Source organism: Tripterygium wilfordii, chromosome 3 (assembly GCF_013401445.1).
Source record: "Tripterygium wilfordii isolate XIE 37 chromosome 3, ASM1340144v1, whole genome shotgun sequence".
Classification (NCBI taxonomy): Eukaryota; Viridiplantae; Streptophyta; class Magnoliopsida; order Celastrales; family Celastraceae; genus Tripterygium; species Tripterygium wilfordii.
In genome coordinates, this window is record NC_052234.1 from 12890908 (window position 1) to 12913007 (window position 22100).

General features: G+C 36.8%; 4 protein-coding genes across 7 annotated transcripts; 2 read left to right on the forward strand and 2 right to left on the reverse strand.

Annotated features, from left to right (window-relative positions):
* Positions 1-640: 640 nt before the first annotated feature.
* Positions 641-3415, reverse strand: LOC119986898 (bifunctional monothiol glutaredoxin-S16, chloroplastic). Its single transcript, XM_038831591.1, has 2 exons — positions 2953-3415; positions 641-1372 (listed from the first exon to the last, which is right to left on the reverse strand). Exons 1-2 carry the CDS (start codon positions 3343-3345, stop codon positions 869-871), a joined length of 897 nt encoding a protein of 298 aa, XP_038687519.1. The 5' UTR covers positions 3346-3415; the 3' UTR covers positions 641-868.
* A 1436-nt stretch (positions 3416-4851) lies between these two features.
* LOC119995243 (phosphoinositide phosphatase SAC8) lies at positions 4852-12182 on the forward strand. Of its 3 annotated transcripts, XM_038841685.1 has the most exons (21): positions 4854-5135; positions 5758-5832; positions 6124-6251; positions 6379-6470; positions 6609-6666; positions 7264-7320; positions 7525-7558; positions 7725-7805; positions 7901-8007; positions 8726-8812; positions 8893-8970; positions 9153-9217; positions 9525-9623; positions 9734-9833; positions 10002-10110; positions 10825-10897; positions 11005-11098; positions 11203-11289; positions 11417-11483; positions 11615-11742; positions 11868-12182. In XM_038841685.1, the coding sequence occupies exons 1-20, from the start codon at positions 4985-4987 to the stop codon at positions 11740-11742; spliced, it is 1770 nt and encodes a 589-aa protein (XP_038697613.1). In that variant the 5' UTR covers positions 4854-4984; the 3' UTR covers positions 11868-12182. The 3 variants fall into 3 exon arrangements, with proteins under 3 accessions (XP_038697614.1, XP_038697613.1, XP_038697612.1); XM_038841686.1 differs by lacking the exon at positions 11868-12182 and having other exon boundaries at positions 4852-5135; positions 11618-11861; XM_038841684.1 differs by lacking the exon at positions 11868-12182 and having other exon boundaries at positions 4855-5135; positions 11615-11861.
* A 1422-nt stretch (positions 12183-13604) lies between these two features.
* Positions 13605-14726, forward strand: LOC119995109 (protein RESPONSE TO ABA AND SALT 1-like). The gene has a single exon (XM_038841496.1). It carries the CDS (start codon positions 13793-13795, stop codon positions 14507-14509), a length of 717 nt encoding a protein of 238 aa, XP_038697424.1. The 5' UTR covers positions 13605-13792; the 3' UTR covers positions 14510-14726.
* Positions 14727-15699: 973 nt separating this feature from the next.
* Positions 15700-20179, reverse strand: LOC119995707 (acyl-coenzyme A oxidase 4, peroxisomal). 2 transcript variants are annotated; one of them, XM_038842217.1, is made up of 13 exons: positions 19936-20178; positions 19444-19548; positions 18968-19074; positions 18761-18838; positions 18552-18675; positions 18369-18442; positions 18205-18264; positions 18005-18114; positions 17368-17527; positions 16672-16748; positions 16423-16594; positions 16249-16341; positions 15700-16057 (listed from the first exon to the last, which is right to left on the reverse strand). In XM_038842217.1, exons 1-13 carry the CDS (start codon positions 19970-19972, stop codon positions 15926-15928), a joined length of 1329 nt encoding a protein of 442 aa, XP_038698145.1. In that variant the 5' UTR covers positions 19973-20178; the 3' UTR covers positions 15700-15925. The 2 variants fall into 2 exon arrangements, with proteins under 2 accessions (XP_038698145.1, XP_038698146.1); XM_038842218.1 differs by lacking the exon at positions 18552-18675 and having other exon boundaries at positions 15785-16057; positions 18369-18419; positions 19936-20179.
* Between the last annotated feature and the right edge of the window lie 1921 nt (positions 20180-22100).

Below are 22100 nucleotides of genomic sequence, written 5' to 3' on the forward strand. Positions count from 1 at the left end.
ATTTATGTATACTTCTGAATTTATACATGTCACTGTACCTATCAGCAGGTAGTTTGGAGATCCTTCTGTAGTCTGTAATTTGAGTTTATACTAGCGATGTAGAGCACACAGTAATGTCATTATTGCTTTCAGTATCAAATTAGAGTAAGACCAACCAAATATTTTGGGTATGGCCGGCCTTACTCTGAAGTATTTTGTGTTCGATATGGACATGACAACCTACTTCTACTGACAATTATGGAACGACACATCATGAAGTTAACGATATATGAATCCGAATTTAATCCCACAAGCCAAAATCAGCAAGGTTTTCCAGATGTAATATGTTGGTGGGATGTATGTTGTTGCAGCTGCAGACGAAGATGAACTTTAAAATGAATAATGGTCGGGGAGACCCCTAATTAGTCTGTCTTTTTATCTCTAGGATTAACGTTGGGGATATTCCTAATCTGTCTCTTAGCTATAAAACTTGAATATTAAGACTCTTATCATGAGTGGAAATGAATAAGGCCGTGATCAGTGTACTAGAATAGATTGGTTGGTTTGTTAAAGCCAACTACTATCTGACAATCTATATATGTATCCTAATTCCCATCACTATGTTTGGTTAGTCGTGGGAACGAGAATGAGAATTCCAATGTTGATTACTCCAATTCCAATAGTTGAAGAATCGGACATGGAATGCGCCGATTACAATGCAGATGGATATTCAACAACTAACATGAGAACAATCGAGCCATTTTTGTCGCCTGTAATTGTAAAGCATCCACAGAAATACAGACTGACCAACAATACAGCGAATTTGTTTCCTAGTCATATAATCATTCGAGTTCTACTAAAAAGACCAATTGCTGAAAGATTAAAGCCTTTACTTTTTGAAGAGATCGGCAAGCTCCCCCTTCTCATGCATGGCGGTCAGAATATCGCACCCTCCAACCAATTCACCATCTACAAAAATTTGTGGGAATGTTGGCCAATTGCTGAATGTCTTTAGTGTCTCCCTCAATCCATAATTATACTCTTCATCGAGCACATCAACACTCTCATAATCCACTCCTTCGCTTTCAAGGATGGCAACCACCCTTTGCGAGAACCCACACATTGGGGCACTTCGTGAACCCTTGATAAAAGCCACCACCTTGTTCTCCTTTACCAATCGATCAAGGAGTTCTTCTACTGGGACTGTCAATTGTACATGACGACCAGGTGTAAGACGAAGATCGGATTTCTTCTTTGGTGGCTGCCGAACCCATGTAGAGTTCCCTGATTTGTTGCCTGGTGGGACCTTTCCAGTAGCTTTTATGTGTTCTTCCATCCACGATTTCCAAGCTTGGGTTAAAGCAGTCCGATCAGGTTCATCTACTACCCCAGCCTACATAAATTTTTCATGACAACATCACCTTGAAGGCTGCGACTTAAATACTTGTTTCAGTAATTAATATGCACACAAATGCACATTTTCATCATATAAAATAAAATAGAACAATAAATATACAAAGACTTCGAGACCTTCAATATTACCAACCCAAAGTGACACCAAACAGGGCATCCAAAATTTCCGAAATTTTCAGTTTATTGAGTTAGGATTTGGTTTTGCGTCAAAGTGAAAAGTTCTCAACATACATTTGGCACCAATTCAAATGATTGAACACTTTAAGAAATATGAAAAGAGAGACAGAAAGCAATCAACTCAATTGCCTAGCAACATTGACAAACAGGGATCAATTTACATAACATATTATTCATGGATAGCCCAAATCAAATCCACACCAATAAATACACGCCAAAATCAGTAAACATACTTGAGGACGGTAATCTAGAGACTCACCAATCATATAGTGGTAGAGCAAACCAAATACCAGTTCATCAGAAACCAATATAAAAGGAGCAATCACAGTTCTGAGTATGCGTCCAGCAAAGTTAGATTATAAACTTCTCTCGATATTCCATTTAAGCTAGAGCTTTATGAGACTTTTAACTCTTTATGTGCAGAGATTTCAATTCTTTTTTAATCAGGATTTCAAATTATATCATTGACTTTTAGATAGTTGACATTCCCGCTAGTCAATACAAAAATTCAAATCCCATCATATTCCAGATCAATCAAAACCAACGTAATCCTCAATTTCATAATTGTCATCCATTCTTTCAAAGATTTTACATGAGTTTTAATTTTGAAGTTTAAAGTTGAAAAAGCTATAGTGCTATACTACAAAAATAAATGTTTGAAACAGCATATAACCCTAGTGGATCAAACCAGAATTCGTGATAAGGCATATATTATCTCTTTTACCCAAAAAAAGTGTGTTGGAGCAATTTTGATCAAGGACAAGGGAACTAAAAGGTATTTCTACAGAGAGAGTAGTATGACTTCTCAATGAAAAGATGCTCAAAGGACTAGAGACTGCCAAGGATTCAATCAAACAAACAGCTAATGGTGTCATTTCTTAATGGTTGGAAAATCCCACATTGAATTTCCAAATAAAGAACAAAACCTAAATACAATTGGATATAATGGTCTTTGAAGAATTCTGGTAACCTCAATGTGTCAAAGAATTAAGACTATAATAGTATAACTCATCAGGCCGCAACATTCATGTTCATCATTAGAAGCGCCAACTATAATTGCCCTACAGGTCTCCTCAGAATTCACATTATACTCGTTGGGATGCAAATAATAAACAGTTTAATTCTGCAGGCCTCGCTGTACCATTCCAGTCACTAATTGAGCACAAGCACCATTCTCAAATTGCCTAAAACATTCAAGTTTCTATGAAAAATTACTGCCACATACAGTATGGTTTCTGTTATTGACTATTAGTATATTCCCTCCGTAGAAAAACGAAATACGTTCTACTGATTGACTAGATGTTCAATGTCATCGCAATAAAATGAAAATTGATTTTTTTTTTCAGAAGAAACTTAGCCAAGAAAATTAGCACGGAAACGTACCTTGATGGAACTGCATAGCTCCGGCACAGATTTCATATGATTTAAGACGCTCCCGGCAATGTTTCGCGATATACCGATAAACTGAAGGTCGTTATTTTTGTCATACACTGCGTATACGCCCGAATCCGTTGGAAATTTCGCTGAAAATTCGTCTGACGTCAACGGCACAGGAACTAGCTCAGTCTCCGAGAGATTCTTGAGAACTGCAGCGACGACTAAAGAGCGAGGTCTGAACTTGATTGCGTCGAAGGGTTTCAGGGATATAGAAGGGAAAGTAAAAGAGGATTTGAAGTGTGAACCGAATGCAAGGTTTGGGGAACTTTGGAGAGAAGAAAAGGAGACTACGCGAATAGTAGGGTAGGCCTGTAATGGAGAGTGGTTGATTGTTGCCATCGGGGAGAAATTGATAGACGTCTCGTCGGAGAAGAGAAGCAAACTAGTTACAGTCTTACAGATACAGTCGCGCGAGATATAAATCGTGATTAGTTTTGGTTATTAGCAGTCTCCAAGGATGGGCCTTTATATCCTGGGCTGGGCTAGTATGGATAAATCTGACGAATTAGCTTGTCAAATGGGAATTAGTAGCCCAATTAAGTCTAAAGTCCGAACTTCATGGATGGGCCTTTATAACGTGGGCTGGGCTAGTATGGATAAATCTGACGAATTAGAGAGACTGATGCAAATATGTATTTTAGATAATAGAAAATTGAGATTTGGACAAAAAACCAGTTGCATTAGAATTTGTTAGAGTTTTGTATAATAGATCACTTTAGTATTGATTGTTAGAGTTTTGTATAATAGATCATTTCGGTATTGATTATCTACAAGTAAATAATCACTATTGCATTATGAACTATTAAAATAATAATATTTTTTATATTCTCTCTTCTCTCCTGCATCTCATTCCTCGCTTAAATAATATAAAATTAATAAAGAAAAAATTAATATTTTAATGAAGTAAAAATTATAACATAGATACTGATATAGTGATTGTTAGATAGATAAGCTATAAATTGTCAAAAAATAGTGTTTGAAGAGGTAATATAAAGAATTGGTTAATTCTAAACCAAAAAGGTCCATTGCACACATTTTTTTCTTTGAAAAATTCATTTTCATTCCACCTCCTCCACTGCTAAAACCCATTATTTCAAAAATTGATATTCATTCACCCTCCCCACTATATGACTCATAGGGTAGAAAAACCCAAAGGGATAACCGTGAGCAAACAATACTTATATGTAAAAATATGCATTGACAATTGTTATAATCATTATTTTGAGAAATTCATATATATTCCGCCTCTCTCACTGTTGAACCCATAAAATACGAAAACTCAAAGGCGAAGAGGTATCTCCGAACAGACAATATCTGAATATAAAAATATATATCCACAACAACTTTCGTAGGGTAGAAATACCCACAGAGATAACCCATAGCAAACAGTACTTGTATGTAAAAATATGCATTGATAATTGTGAATAATTATTTTGAGAAATTCATATATTCCGTCTCTCACTATTGAACCCATAAAATAAGAAAACTTGAAGACGAAGAGGTATCTCTGAACAAACAATACCTGAATACAAAAATATATATCCACAGCAACTTCATATTCATCAAGTTCTAAATCACCTGAAATTATGAGATATTAATGGATACCAAAATCCAAAATCATTCTATAGCAAGAAATGCGCTGGTCATGCTACAAAATCGATACATTGAGGGCTATTTAAAAGCCTTATGGGCCCAAAATCGAGAGATTTTTGTATTTTTATATATTTCTGCCTTTTTTTTAATACGGTACAGTTGCACATAATTGTCAGATAATTTCAGAATTATTAGAGATGATTAGGGCTATTAACGTCATTTACTAAAATATACGAGTTCTTTTCCTTCAAGCTGACGATTTTTTCCTTGGTTTTCTAATTTTTCTCCAAGTATCAATTTATCAATCAACGAATAGAAGATCGAAATCCAAGATCTCTCCCGGTTTTTTCTTCCCGCGTTGGAATAGAGGATTGAGAACACGACTATGGAAACTGGATCCTCTTCAGGTAGATTCAAGCTTCACGATAAGTTGGAATTGCAGGAATTTCAAGACAAGTATGTGGTCAAATCAATCGAATCCCCCGGTCAAGGTTTCTCGATTAGTCGTCACGACGGGAATATCGAGCCACTTGAGGGTAGTATTTGTTGTATACTGTTAAGTTTGTTTTATGAGCTGTTTGTTTCCTGAGAAAATGTTGTGAGCGAGAGGGCGAAATTTTATTCTCGACGCAGCTTTTTGGCTCAGTTTAGGTGGACTGTTAAACTTATTGGTTATTCATTGTTAGTAAATTTTATCATACTGACCTCTTTTGAGTATGTATGCCTGAGATGTTCGTATTACATTTGGTGTCCGCTGTTGGATTGTATACTCTGCAACATGTGGGACGTTCTGACTTGAGAATTTTCACAAACTGCATACAATCGTGTTTGTTCTTTTCATGTTGGTGTATGAAAAGACTATGCTGATTTCTGAACCCGGAAAACTTGTTAATGCTGTGTAGGAACTCGTGTGTAGTAACTAGTAAGTTAAGTCTCTGTGTTTCAAATAAAGGACATTGAAGTTATGCTGTGGTTTATTTATCTATGTTTTGTTTCGGTTTTTCTAGGCTGTGATAGTCATTTTCATTGCCTTGTTAATTCTCACAGACGATGATCGTTCAGGAAGTCCATAAGTTATGCTGTTGTTTATTTATCTATTATTTGTTTGTTTTTTCTAGCCGGGAATATTCATTTTCATTGCCTTGTTAATTCTCACAGAAGATGATCATTCAGGAAGTCCATCCAAAGTCTCTACCATTTATGGCGTTGGCGGAACCATTAGATTGCTTGCAGGTATTACCTCTAGTCTGATATAAATTCAATTTGTATCTGCATGTGTAGTAACATGGATGGCTGTGTTTCTTATTTTCAAAAGCTTGCTGACTGTTCCAATGTTTTTGTACATTTTTTCAACTAGAGTAAGTGACCATAGGGATATGATTTCATTAATGGTCTCTTGAGTCTTGACCCTTTATGTGCTAGAGCTAACTGCCATTATTATCACAGCAACAAACTTTAGGGATTATGAGCTTTTGGAGGTTGCACAAAGATAATTCTGCTGAAATTGTAAATAATTTGGTGCAGGGACTTATTTACTCGTTATAACTTCGCAAAGGGAAGTGGGAACCTTTCTTGGTTTTCCCATCTTTCTTGTAACGTCCATGAAGTTCCTACCCTGCAATGAGGCATTGAAATTTTCAACCATGCAAGAAGTAAGAATTTACATTTTTGATACTTGAAAAGCTAGGTAGTGCCCTTTCAAGATCATTTAGCTATACTCTCTAAAGATACAACAAATTGATTATTACCTAAAGCCTATCCGGAATATGCTTTGTGCAGAAAAAAGATGAGGCTTACTTTGTTACTTTGTTGAAGACTGTAGAATTATCGCCTGGGTTGTACTATTCATATGAAACAGATATAACACTTAAGTAAACTCTTTTACCTTGTAGCTTGTTCTTTAAGTTGATTGTAATTGTTAGCGCAGGCTTATCTTTCATTTGGGGTTTCTATCATTTTTTGTTCTGTTTGGATTGATTCATGCCACAACCGTCAATCATTTGTGCCAGCTTACAGAGAAGATTGAAATTAGCAGAAGGATGGGAGGCTAAACCAATTTGGAAGCAGGTTAGTTTCATGCTTGGGGTGCATGGATACTATAACATCTAAATACATTAAAAATATGTTGCATTTGACAGGTCTTTTGAAATTTCTGTATGCATATGGATTCAAAAACTGATGCCTCGCTGTTCTATGTACACATTTTTGCTTGCTTTGCCCTTTCATTCAGCCCATACTTGATCTTAGGTGCAGTGCCATGTCTGATGAGTGAGTTACACGTTGAACAACAATTGCACAGGGTGGGCGTGCATTTGAGAGATTCAAACTGCCTGTCAATAATTATAGGCATGCCTGATCTCATATTGTAACCATCGTTCAAATAACAAAGTGAACAATAGATTTGCTTCTAGGCCTCTGTGACTCTGTTGTTTACTGATGAATCCTTATTCCTTTGTGAGTACCCTTTCCAAGAAATGATTGAACTGGGAAAGAAGATGAACAGTTTGAGAAGAACTGAGGTTTCCTTTATGAAGTGTTTTTTTTTTGTTATTCTAATATACTTAAAGCATTATTTAAAGAGCATGAAGTCAGGAATTGCTTTTTATTAGACAAAAGGAGTTTTTTTTTTTTCTTAGTGAGTCCTAATTCTCTTATATATTTCAGGCTGACCCAAGATTTGTTTGGAACAGAAATCTCTTGGAGGAACTTATTGAGTTTAAGGTTTGAATGCAATCTATCTTATGGTATCGTTTTGATCAACAATTCCGAACTACTTTCTTTTTTATTGATGAATGCCCTTCCATTGTTGTTTTAAGAACAAAGAAAGTATTTCCACAGGTTGGAATGCCATATCCTAGTCAATTTAGCAAATAAGATCATCAAAGCACTCTCTTACTTCTGACAAATTTTCTCCTGTATTTGCAGCTTGATGGATTTATCATTCCTCTACTACAAGGAAATATCCTGAATTCTATATTCCTGATTCTCTCTCTCTCTCCTCCTCCCTCCCTCCATGTGTTTTTCATTCATCAGTCTTTACAGGGAAAATAGAGATACCAAAGCTAAGTTAGTGTTGTATTATCTCTTGAAATTGTAGTTAGTGTTTTCATTTAACTAAGGTTCAAGCTTTCAAGTGGCACAGATGAATCTGAAAGACAAACCTGCAAAAGTTGCATTGATTTCAAGGAGGTGTACTCGACGTCTAGGTATAATGTTAGGTGGTTGATTCATTCTCTTTCTTTTGTTGATGCTACTTACAGCATTCTGAACTATCTGATGGCACAATGACACAATGACTCAGGGACACGAATGTGGAGACGGGGAGCTAATCTTGAAGGAGACACTGCTAATTTCATTGAAACTGAGCAATTGATGGAGCTTCAAGGTTTCAGGTCCTCCTTATTGCAGGTACGTCCACCATATGTGATTGGGATTTCAGAAACTAATTGCATGCTGCGTGGTTGCTATTTTATCTCTATATCTAAATGTGATCTATTGCAGTTGTTTTCCTTTCCCTATTTATTCTGTAAAAGATCTCTTATCGATGCTGTGGTGCGTCTATCTTTTATGTGGCTTGTGTGAATGAAATTTAATTAAACAAATTGTGCTCCCAATGTTGGTAAGGTGCTTGGACAAACATGTGAGAACATATTGATGAAATTAAATGTTATATATCTGGGTTTACTTCTTGATGTTTTAGGGCCAAAATGAAAAAAGTTTGAATAGTAAAATTGTAATCTAGATGCACTCTTTTTTCGTGGCTAGAGGATACCGCATGATGATGTTTAATATATCATTTTCATTTTTTATTATTAAATGGATATGTTCTGGATTGGAAGCAGTGATATAGATTGAAGTTTCTTAAACATTTTGAATCCCTTTTTTCTTTCCTTTTTGAGATATGGGCATTTCTAATCTATCATGCTTCCCTCTGTCTATGAAATCATCTACGTTCAGGCTGAAGAATAATTTTATGCACTTTTCTCTGTGTCTTTTGACTCCAAAACCTGATTAGAGTATTTTTTCGTTTTAGCATGTAACAGTTCTTTTCACAATAATTTGGGTTGCCTTCCGATTAAGAGAAGACATTAATGTGGTCCAATGTATTGCTTTTTCTCTTTTGCAGGTTAGAGGTTCAATTCCACTTCTTTGGGAGCAAATTGTTGATTTGAGTTACAAACCACAACTTAGAACTATTAATCATGAGCAAACGGTATATTTATACTACATTTTTTTAGTCAATTTGAGTTTTGTTTGTGTACTTGTAACTGAATGTTTTCCTTCTACATCCAGTCAAACGTCGTGGCCCGCCATTTTCAAGATCTCCTACAAAGATATGGAGAGACTATAGCAATTGACCTAACTGATAAAGTACGTCTTTATTCTATGATCTATTTTGCTAGTTCATATTTAAGCTAGTTGCTATGACAGATATTTTGGCCGGCTCTAACTAATTTGGTTAAGAGTTCTTTTAACTTGATCATGAGTTCAAGGACGCGATGGAGGGAAAGAAATTTACAAAAGTTTCTCATTTACTTATTTTACTGTTTTAGCAAGGTGATGAAGGTCAATTAAGCTCTGCATATGCTGCAGAGATGCAAAAGCTTCCAAATGTTAGGTGACATTTTGCACTTCTATATATCTATTTATAATTTTATATTGCTCTTCAACTGAGTTTACTGGTTGCCTGTTGCTATCATTAGGGTACTAGTTGCCCATTGCTATTCTTAGAGTACTAGTTTCCTATTGCTATCAGTAGAGTGATGAAAATTCCAACGAAGAATCTGTTTCCTTCATTGTCTCAGTTTCTTAATTAATTCTTATTAGCTCTTTTAGTTTCTTAATCAATTCTTATATTGCTCTTCAAGTAACATTTTTTTAGTGGTCATTTCTATCAAATAATCTGTTCATTTATTTTATCGCAGATATATCTCTTTTGACTTCCATCAAGTTTGTGGCTCCTCAAATTTTAATAACCTACAAGTCCTATACGATCAAATCTCGGCAGACTTCGAAAAGCAAGGGTAATCTGATTGAATGGAATTATGTATAAACTCTTGCACAATTGATATTCCACGACCATGCTAACAGTTCATAATGCTGTTTTCTAATCATTACTAATCTAGCTGAGCAGATATTTCCTCGTAGATGCAGAAGGAAATGTGCTAGAGGAACAGAGAGGAATAGTTAGAAGTAATTGTGTTGATTGCCTTGATAGGACAAATGTGACGCAGGTTGGCGAAAAATAGTGACATTTTCTATCACCCATTTGCCGAACCCTTGCACATTTTTGGCTTCGTACTTTTTGTTGGTGCTCCAAGTGGATAAATTTGCTCCTATCCATCATGAGATACATTGCATGTAGCTATTTCTCAAGCTTCTTCTATGTTTTGTTTAAACAGAGTTTCCTTGCTCGGAAATCTTTAACTGTACAATTGCAAAGGATTGGAGTACTCACTGCCACCGAAGACATTTCCTTGTTTCATGAGGATTATGAAAAGTTCAGAACATGTACGTATATTTTTATTCATTGCTTCAATTAGTTACTTTCTCTTTTCAAAAAAAAAAAAAAGTCACTTTCTTAAGAAGTGTGTTAATTGTTTATATTTATTTCCCCATTTACATTTTTTATTTTTATTAGAAGAGTAAAAATAAGGACAGCCACTTTGAACATCCGTGACATAACTATGACACTAAGCTGAAGATGATGCAACTGGTAACTTTAGCTGCAAGGGTATAGACTACACCTAAATGCTCGACTTCTTCAGAAGGCTAGCGTAGCATTCAAAATTACTTACATGAAAAAGGGGTGGTTTTTTTTTTTTTTTCCATTAAAAACCCTCAACCTGAAAATTCAATCCCAATTCTGTAGTTGCTCAACTCTTGAACATAGAAAGTTTGGGACTTCAAGATTCTTCTCTTAAATGAAGAATCGTGATGGGATTTATTTTTAAGTTCGAATAATCAGGAGAGAAGAAAATATCAGAATTACCGTGGCTCCGTACAAGCCTGAATAAAAGGGACTTCCCTTTTTTATGGCCTAAATCAGTGAGGTTATATTAAAAAAAAGTAAAAAGAACTAGATTATTGATGTACATTTGTCAAGTTTATAGGGTGAGTCAGTGAGTGTCACCAAGCTATGACCCGACTTACATTCACATTTTTTTACTTGAACTCATTCTTTAGTTTCTGTTTCATTCTGAACTCAATTTTACTTTGCATCAGTGTGGGCTGAGCAAGGTGACGAAATAAGCCTTGAATATGCTGGGACTCATGCTCTAAAGGGAGACATGGTTAGGTAAATGAGATATAAGTATCTGTCCTTTTTTTTTTCCTCCTTCCCAAAGAAATAGTCCATTGTATTTTCTATTTTTCATACATTGTGGATGTACAAAAACTCTGCAGATATGGAAAACAGACATTCGGTGGCTTAATCAAAGATGCCATGAGTGCTCTTTCAAGATACTATTTAAACAACTTTCAAGATGGACTCCGGCAGGTAAGCTGCATTCTTCATTGCCTGCATGAATTCATCCTCTCCATGAGAACTAAAGCACTCAGTACGTACTTGAATAACGATCAACTAAATTGATGGTCTTTCAGGATGCATTAGATCTTATAAGTGGTCGCTATAGCGTCAGCAGAAATAATCCTTCACCATTTCAGCTTAATAGCTTCGAATCTCTTTCTGTAAGTACCGTTGACATGACATCGCATCGGTCAAAAAGAAATCTCAAATTCTTAGGACTTTATTTTTTGTTGGAGAATTTTGTTCATCACTAATATCGTATTATGTGGACAAAATTGTTTGCATCAGTATCTCCCAGTAGCATCAGCTTTGCTGATTGGAGGTTTGACAGTTACATCCTTGACACTACAGCAAGGTATAAGCCTATCTTTGCTGGATTTCTTGCAGCATACGTGACAGTTTGTTCTTAATTCATATAGACTGGTATTCCAAACGCATTGGGGTTATTAAAGAATACTTGGTCAATTGTTCTTTTCTGTTCTACAGCAGGGAGAAATGCACAGCAATATGTGTCTTCAGTGCTTTTGGCCGGTGCGACTGCTGGAGTGATGGCAGTTATCAGAGCTAATGGAAGGCAGTTCTGTTCTAGGCCACGCTTGTGTGGCCTTCTATGAGTAAATATCTAACTATTCAGCTGTTCATAAAATTTGAAATATAGTACCATCTCTATTTCCATATATGTATAATGTGATATTAGTCTGAAACGATCCCAAGTGTTTCTTCTGCCTGCTCATTGCAGTCATCGTGTCTTGTGAGCTTCAGAAGGAAAACATCCTCTCTGAGGAGTATAAGGCATCTCCAGTCAAAAAGAACGCTACAGAGATCCCATTCACAGATTTGGTTTGGGCCTACCAAATTCGCAGATCAGATATAATTTCTTCAGCCTTCAGCCAGAAGTGATTAATAAACACGCAAAATCAGTAGTGTGGTTAGATTAGAATTTATGATTGAAAAATAAAATAAAATTGAGAAAATCGTTGAAAAATTCTGAGACTAAAAAGTAAAACGATGCTTTACTTACTGAACCAAAAGGAATCCGTTTGTTTCTTCTGTATAAGAATTTCCAGCAAACTTTCCCTTCGTCGTGCTTCGCAAACTTCAACGACAGCAGCTGGCGAACTCTGCTTAGTCAAATACTGGTGTCATCGGTGGCAAATCCGATTACCTGCATCAGCAATATCGGAGCTTTACACTCTCATCGGTGGCAAATGATATTACCTGCCTCATCTGTGGCCAACTGCTTAGTCGAGTACTGGTGTTTCATCGGTGGCAAATGCTAAATGAGATTACCTGCATCAGCATTATCAGAGCTTTACACACTACTCTCATTTGTATCCTCTCGCATATTACCCTTCCACATCGGTATCTGTGACTTATGTGTCAGTATCATCCTCTTTTCATCATTTCCGAGGACCTAACCAAAATTATCTACCTATTACGACGGGAATCAATGTGATCTCTCTTGTCTCTGTGTCTCCATTAGCATATACTTCAAGTGCAAGAAGATAAATGAAAAACCAAATTTGTTTTCAAAAGGGCAAATGATGGCATGGCCTCATGTCGCTGCTCCACTTTGCACCATGGACATGTGTCGCCAACAAGGCAGCTGCCAAATCGAATACCCTCGACGAGCCTATCGTTTCGCATCAACAAAACGTGCTTCTTACTCCTACTTCAAGACAAGCTTCGGGTGGCGGGGCTCTGCTGTAATAAAATTACAGCAGGCCCCGCTGTAATAACAATTTAAGACAAAAAAAATTTTTATTTTATTTTGAAAAAATTATAGATGTGTAGTTTATGGTCTAACGAATCCAACGATATATTTTTTGTTCAAAACAAAAATCATATGCTACATGAAAAATGCTCAACAATTTTAGACCGTCGGATATAAACTAAAAACATTCGTTGTCTAGATCAAGATGAATTTGATTTTCGTTTCAAACAAAAAAATATCGTTAAGTTCGTTAGATCATAAACTACACATTTATAATTTTTTCAAAATAAAATAAAAAAATTTTATCATTCAAAACATCTACAGCGGGGTCTGCTGTAGTAAAAACTACAGCAGACCCCTGCCACCCGACAAGCTTCACCGATCAACAAAAATATCTCAGTTTTTTTTTTTTTTTTTTTCCCTCCTCCTCCTCACTCTTTTTGACGGAGTGGAATTATATGAAAGACACCACTGCACCAGACAGTCCTTGTTCACTCCCCCCACCCATTCCCAAGTCCTAACACTTTCGTTATTAAATGCATTGATGTTCGATTAACATCTTCTTTGGCCACCTTAGTCAAATTTCCCTCCTGAAGCATATCTCCTTTTTAGGGAAGACTTTACACATCAGGCGTCTTATACATTCTAGTGTTTTCTGTATGTATTATCCTAATGTTAAAATCAACGCTCATGTGAGTGAGGTTCACAAATTCACATGGATATCATGTGTGTCATGTGTATGTATCTCAGAATTTGAAATAGGGAAGAAAAAAAACAACAGAATTCTCAACATTTTCACTTTGCAAAAATACACAAAAACAAAACCCACCCCCAAAGTTATCCTCCCCCAATATATTATTATAAATATTACCTCTCCTTTTTAACCCTCTATAAATTCGTTCTACTTGTTCAATTTTTATTTTTATTTTTATTTGTCTTTACACTTCTCCATGTCTTCCGGATCATCAAGAACTAGTACTACCACAAATGCTGGTTCATTCGAGTCATTTCTCGAGATCTGGCTTGTACGCCAAGAGCATTACCTTGAGGAGCTCCTCTCCTCGCAACAACATTCTCATGAATCCCGAGACGAGGATCTTCGAGAATTGATCGATCGCGTCCTCTCTCACTACCACCAATACTATGTCGAGAAATCACGTGCTGCACAACGGGACATCTTCCTGGTCTTCTCTCCAAAGTGGTTCACCACATTCGAACGCACTTTCCTCTGGATCTCCGGGTTCAAGCCAGGACTCGTGTTTCGACTGGCCTATGAAACAATCAAAGATTTAGCAGAAGATCAGAGGGTAAAAATTGCAAACCTATCGAAGGAGACTAAAGTGCAGGAGCGATCGCTGAACGACGAATTGGCCAAAATTCAGGAGAGCGTGGCGTCGCCGCCGTTGTTGGAGGTGGCAAGAACGCACGGAAGAGTGAGCGACCCATTAGTGGAGGCGGCAGGGGCAACGGAGACAATGAGATCGAGTATGGAGTCAGTGGTGGCGAGTGCGGACTTGTTGAGGATGACTACGGCGGTGAAGATGGTGGAAATACTGAATCCTGTGCAGAACGTGAGGTTCTTGGCGGCTGCGACGCAGCTTCAGCTTAGGATCAGGAGTTTGGGCTTGCAGAGAGACGCTGAAAGAGGCGTCAACGACTCACTCTGAAATGCTAGAAAAGAAACTGTGACGAGATTATATTACTTGCCTGTCTTTAACGGTATGGCTAGGGAATTAACTAGTTGATCAGTATTTCAAGTTTGTTTGGTGAAGCCATGGAGCTTGTAGTTGTGGTATTCCTATACAGAATACGGTATTTATGTACAGTTAAAATAATTATTGTAATTATATATTTTGTATTTATGCAGTTTGGTTCCTTTGATAACGGATAACTTTAGATGTTATGGACACAATTGGCTGAATTCCTTGATGGATTTTTTCCAATTTTCTTTAATTAGCATCTGATCATTTTTTTAAAAATTACAAATTTCGTTTTTTTCCCCCTATTTTTGAAGAAAATTTTCAATATTTGACTAGTCGTTCATTAGCCTGTACAAATATTTCCACATATACACGGTATATATATATGGTTGCGTCACTGGACTCTGACTCTGTCTGATGTATTTTTGTTTCTTTGTATATTTGTTGTCTTCGGAGTTTGGGCCATTAATTCTCGCAAAAGTCTAAATTCAAGAAAAATGTTAATCAAGTAATTGACTGGTAATTGAGGAAGAATTGATGTATAAGAATGTAATGTTGCCATCTGCATAATATGAAGGAATCAAACTTTTGATGCTGATCTTCTTGGTATCAATATTCTGCAATTGCAACACTATACACCTCAGGAGGTAGAAATGCCACCAGGAATGGTTGTCCGATTCGGATTAAACCAAATTTGTACATAAGTTATATGTATGAAATCCGAGTTCAAACATAATTTTTTTTGTATGGTTTAAAACCGGATCCGAATCCAAACACATAAATCTTGTCTGGTTTATTTATCTGGATCCTAATCCGTATTAGGTTATTATCCAATTTACTTGCCTGGATTTAAACCAATCCGGATTTGGTCAATTAATTACGTCCGAAATCCAATCCGAGTTAGGATCCAAATATGTAAATGTTTTATAAACGTGAGACATTGTCAGATCCAGAACCAACATGAAACCGATTTTTTTCAACCCCTGCCGGAAAGCAACATGCATAGTGAATCACATTCGTATCAAAGAGTTGATGGACATGCAAAATACTCTTAAGAGTGGAATTCTTGGGGATCGGCTGGTCTGCTGTAAGGATAGGCGCATCAACAGGTAAAAAGTCCCAAATTACAAGAGAAGCAGTGCCAAAAGACGAGGACATGACTAAACTTCAATGTTGTTTTATTTGAACAAGTAAGGTTTCATATCATTTATTTCTCTCGTTCCCAAGAATGACACATCCACATATCAATGGTAGATCCATAGTAAGTGGTAGGGTAAGTGGTACATACCAAACAACATATGCAAGAATTTTATTTTGTATGAGTGTCTCCCGTAACTCTCCTATGACTATGAGATAGGCAGAAAGGTTTACAACATTACACTATCACAAGCGGCTTCGCTTGCCCAATGCGGCTGGCTTGAAACTGGCAAGACCAGAGATTTCCCTGCCCGTTACCAAGGTGTTGATATCATAGGTACCTTCATATGTGTAGATGGGCTCCAAATCACAAAATGCCTGCAACATGACCAAGTAGAAAGAAAAAAATAAATGTATATTGGGCAGACCTATCATACTCAATGTGATTCAAATGATACAGCCTGGTTCTCGTCCTATCAAAAACCATGAAAGTTCTACCTAGATCATTCAAACTTCTCATTGTTAAGAGTAACTAAACAAATTATGCACAAGAAGGTAAGCAAGTAAACCTTTGCAACGAGGAAATCGGTCAAAATCCCATTGCCACCAAGTAACTCACGCCCAAGCGCAACAGTTTCCCTTGCCTTCAAGGTGATCCATGACTGTGAATTGAAAACCAAGTTAAGGTCAAGAAGCAACACTATTTGTCAAATATATCCTAACGCTTTGAAATACTATCATACTTTTGCCAAGCTGACATGGCCTGCTGTCATCTTGCCGTCCTCATACAACTTACAAAGGCGCCAACCAATAAGGACCATTGCTTGAATATTACCAAGCATTTGAACAAGTTTCTGTTGGCTGATCTGAAAAGCTGCCAATGGGGCTCCAAACTGTTTCCTCTCCTTTAGATACCTTTAAATCACTAACAACTTATAAATGGTCATATCAAAAACATCAATCAAATAAAACAAAAAAATATGCCACAGTACCTGTGACACATGTCATAGACACCCATTGATATTCCAATCGGTTGCCAGGCAACCATTAAACGAGAAGCTGCCAAAACCTGTTCTCAATTAGCAGTTAGCATGGTAGCAGCATGAACATCAGAAGCCCAAGTGCAACATGATATTCAACTACATTCACATTAAAGAGAAACAATAAATTAATTATAAACATATCAGAATTGTCACTTTTTGGCAAGTTAATAAGAAAGTGGCAAAGTCAAAACAAAAGTTTGTTTGCAAAAATTGGCTCTTTTCTTTTTTGAGCTTTCACCTTAAACAGAACACAGTTGTCAGCCTATAGCTGCTAAGGCTCACCAATTTACTTCTAATATGTAGGGAAAGAATATCCAATCAAATCCATATTTACATCAGTAAATTAGGGCGATGTGAAATCCTTATTTACAACAGTGAATTAGAATTTAGAGTGATGGGAAATCCCTATTTACAGCAGTAAATCATGATGATATTCATCGACACTTTATGAGGCTGGAACTGAAGAAAAGCAGCAATATTGTGGCATTAAATAGAAGGATAAAGCAACCACATTCAAGACGGGTCTCTCTAGGTGCATACTAGGCATAGTATGCATTCTCTAGTATTATAATTACAGTTAGTGAGAATGATAGAAAATGATTGAGGTTGGGACGTTATTTGAAAACGAAGCTGCCAAAATCATACCTTGTTAGTATCCTGAAATGAATTGACACCAGGTAACCTATCCTCATCGGTGACAGAGACTTTTTTCAAAAGAATATCTCCATTTTGTACAATCCGGAGACCGATTTTATTTTCTATTTTTGTTGCTGTTAATCCAGGGGCATCTTTCTTGACTAAAAATCTGAAACAGAGCAAAAAAGCACTGTAAAGATAAAGAGCACGCAAACATTGAAATTATTCCCCTTTCTAGTCGTAAGTTATAACCAAATCAGACATACAATAACCAGTAAAAAGTAGAGACAAGAACATCCATCGCAGACAGTTAATTTAAAACGACCTACAGGGTCCAACAGCTTCTCTCATTCTGTCACTTGCCTACTTAGCATGGGCATGCATAATCAATACTCTTGAACATGTTTGCAGCTTCTCTCATTCTGTCCTTAGCATGGGCATGATGAATGCGTTTGCGGACATGCATAATCAATACTCTTCTTGAACATGCATTTTAATCACAGTTTGTATACAATTATACATACATCATGAGGAAAAGCTCTCCAGCATGATTTCCAACCGAATAGGGTGGATTCTATCCAATATCAACAAAAATTCACTGTGCCAGCAGTTGCTGGGTCTGGAATATTATATGAAAATCACATACCCATTTATCTGATTTGTGGTGGTATTCCTAGCAAATATAACCAATACATCTGCGAAGGTGCTGTTCCCTATCCAGCGCTTCTGACCCTCAAGTATCCATCCTCCTTCCACCTATTCATTCCAATACAAAAATAGATATGAGACAGGAGAGAGAAAATAAAGTTGCATATTAATAATTGAATAAGAGGCCTAGAGTTGAACCTTTGTTGCGGTTGTTTCCAGAGAACTTGCATCACTTCCGTAATCAGGCTCGGTTAAAGCCTTCATATATGGAAAAACATATTTCAATGACTCACTTGACATTGACAGAAACAGATACAACCACATTTTTACATTCTACAAGGCGCAAAAAGTAAGATACTAACCCAACAAGCTACAGTCTGTAATTGGGCCAAAGATGGTAGGTATTTCTGTTTCTGCACCTCCGAACCACAAAGTGCTATTTTAGGCAGTCCACGATGAATAGACAAATTGTTACACAATCATAATTAGCTGAATAGATGTAGATCCAAATTTTAATATATTCTTAAAGTATATTGAGACCTCACCAATAGTGAGCATTGCTAGAGATGAATGAACCAGAATAAAAGTAGAACAACTTGCATCAACTCTAGCAATTTCAGCCACAGCAACAGCGTATGCAGTCATGGAGAGACCAGGACAACCATAACCCTGAGATCAGAACTGGCTCTTATTTACCTGCTATCCCACACGAGGGAAACAAAGTAAAGAAACAATAATCAGATGCATACATTACCTTGATTGTACCACCAGCAACATCCAAGGCACCAAGCTTTGGAATAACATGAAAAGGAAACTTTGCCTTCTCCCAATACTGAAAGACACGTAATCCCAATATTTCACTTCATTTATGAATATCAATAAACAGTGCGGCCAAATTCTAACTGTTATTTTGATATTTAGACAGACATATATGAATATGACGGCATCTTTGTAAAGATACCTCTGCCATTACAGGAGCTACTTCTTTTTCCATGCATTCTCTTACTTTCATCCTGATAGACTGCTCCTCAGGAGTTAAAAGATCATCAAACTGATAATAATCTGAAGCTGCAATTTTTCACAGAGACAGAAAGGTAAGTTTCCAGAAAACAATATCAAGTAAAAGGCTAAAAGCAAACCCCATAGCTAACTTCAAGTCCAACCCAATATGCTACAGGTACAAAGGAGTGGAATAAATTGTCTTTAACCGAAAGGCCGTATACACCATAGTATCTAACTTAAAGTCTAATCCAGAATGCTATGTTGTACAGATTGCTCACATCAGCAACTACTAAATCAGAAACATCATCCACAAAATCCATAATATGTCAAAACTGATCCATAGGACAGCCACACCCACAAAATCCAAGATATATCACAAAACATAGTTCAGACAGCCAGACCCAAATACACATGCAAAGTGATAATCGTTCTTACCACAAGGAGGAAAGATGGATGCAGGAGTAGCCTGAGGGAATGCAATGGAAACATCCAACGGTGGCAAATTGAAGTATGAACTCTTTTGACCTTTGCCTATATCGTCTGCAAAACAGTAAAGTATCATAGAATGAATGAATTGCATCGTGGTCACAACCTTAAACACTTGGATGGATGCAAACTGTGAAACAAATTTGGAGTCCGATCTCATAATTTCAATCCCACAATTGAAAATGGAAAGATTGCAACATAAATTGATGAGCGAGAATTCAATACTGATGATTGAAATTAATAACTGAAACACGATTAAACTAATATGGCCCACTCTTAATGGGACTCCTCAAATAGGTCAGCTGTCATTTCGTTGACCTAGCATTAATTATTACGACAGAAATCACTCGAACACCAAAGTTGATCATTTAATCTTCATTTAAAATTTAAACAACGCGAATTTAACTGGTCAATAGAAACACTTTAAAGGGGAAAACCAACCTTTATTTTCCGATGAGCGCCGGTTCATGGTTGCCATGGTGAATAAGAATCGGATAACGCTCCGCTTGTTGGAATGAAACGGTTTGCCGGAAGAAAGCAATTAATGACGCAGTGAGATTCAGATTACGAAGTCCAATAACTACGGAAGCTGAGTCTAAAAAGAGGCACCCGGCACGCAAGTCCATGATTGGGCGCCAGCCACACTTTGTTGAAACCAAACGGATAACGTCAAAACCGTATGCGGCTGGCTCCGAAGAAGGTGCCCCTTACGTTTGTATTACTGGAAGAGGGTGCAGGAAGTGTGGGTCCCACACTTAAAAGACAGACAGATCGGACGGCTGGAGTGTAAACTGCAGAACTGTTTCCACCCTTAACTCATGTATACGGTATACCCAACAAAATTAGTAGTATTTTTGAAAAATCATTAAATTGAAAATTTTATACTACTTTAAATACCTCCTTTTTTTTTTTGTGAATAGGTTTTTTTTTTCCTTTTCAAATTGTCTTCTTCTATCAAGAATTTTTGTCATTTTATATATAAACAAACACATAATTACTTTGTGAAGCTCCCATTCTTGGTGGGTTGAGACCGGTGCAATATTAAACACATAATTATTTTTGTCGAGATAAATAACTCGTATGGAAATGCCTTTGATTTTTGTTGATGCGAAACAAAAATCAATTAGGCCTCGTCACCAAACATATCATTTTGTAGGAAGGTACCACCCACAAAACGGGATGACGGTACCATCCTCCAACAAAAAGCTCCGAAATGGAGTTTTTTTGGAGGTTGTTTCAAAAGATACTGTTTTTATTTTTTTAAAAATTTTTACTGTGTGTTCATAACTTTTTATTAAATATATTTATATTATATACATGTTATTGATATTAAATATATTGACATTAATATTAAATAGATTTATTTATTAAAATAAAAAAATACAAACAACACATATTTTACACAATTTAATCACTAATAACAGTTAACAGCTTTATCAAACACCTTATAGTTTATTTCACAGTTTTAAACTCAGTTTTTTTTTTTTTTCACATCTTAACAACTAGTGTTGAAAATCAACACAATATCTCTACCAAACGCACACTTAGTAATATTAAAAAAACACTTTGAACATGCGGGTTATTGATCACCATACCTCACGTTGTTGGATTTGGGGCGTGACATCCGACTCGAGTGGGCGGGCCCACAAGCCTCTACAGTGCAAGTTTGGTAGTATTGAGCGAGTTACCGAGTGATGAAGGAGTAAAGTTTTTGTCTCACATCTCCTAGGGGAATACTTGAAGTACAATATATAATATGTCAAACTTTCAAATTAGTAATAATCGTTTATCCTTGGAATAAGCGAGCCGTATCCCATAGGAACTTAGGAACTTCACAGTTAAGTGTGTTTCTACGAGAGCAATTATGAGATGAGTGACCTTCTGAAAAGACAAAGTTGTGCGGGTCAGTATGGGCTGGTCCAAAGCAGACAAAGTGTTACTAGTGTGAAGGGGCGGGCTCTTACATGGGGGCTCCGCAATTCCTTAAGAGTATACAATTCACATATAATGATGGAGAAAAAAGTTAGGAAAATTTTAAGAATAAAAATGTGGTGTGATGTGACACTCCTCCCAAATTATTAGATTGAAATGATAAATTTTAAACGAATTGCGGAACGAACAATACTAAAGACCCTCAAAATATAACTCCCAAAAATCTCCCAAAAATCTCCCAAATATATGTGGCATTAAAATGATCATTGATTAAAAACACATATGTGGGATCCACTTCACATCCAATATTCTATATTAAATGAGGATATTTTTGGAAGTCACTTTTTGGGGTTCCAAGCATTATCCTTGCGGAACCGAACCCCCTAATCCCACGCTGTCACGCAAGGTGCTCTACCATACCTCACGTGCAGGGCCTGGTGGGCTGGAAACCTCAGCCCAGCCCGTAAAAGGTAAATGGGCCGGCCGTTCCGGACTAACGGGCTTCCGGCCCATTTGACACCTCTGAGCTATATACTCATGCCTCTGTCAAGGCGTCGAGCTTTAAAAAATAAATTAAAACATTAGAGAGTCTGAGACAGAGTGACAGACGGCCATTTTAATTCGGCGGCTTGATTCCTTTTTGGTCCGGGTTTAAAACTTTTAAAATGACTGGC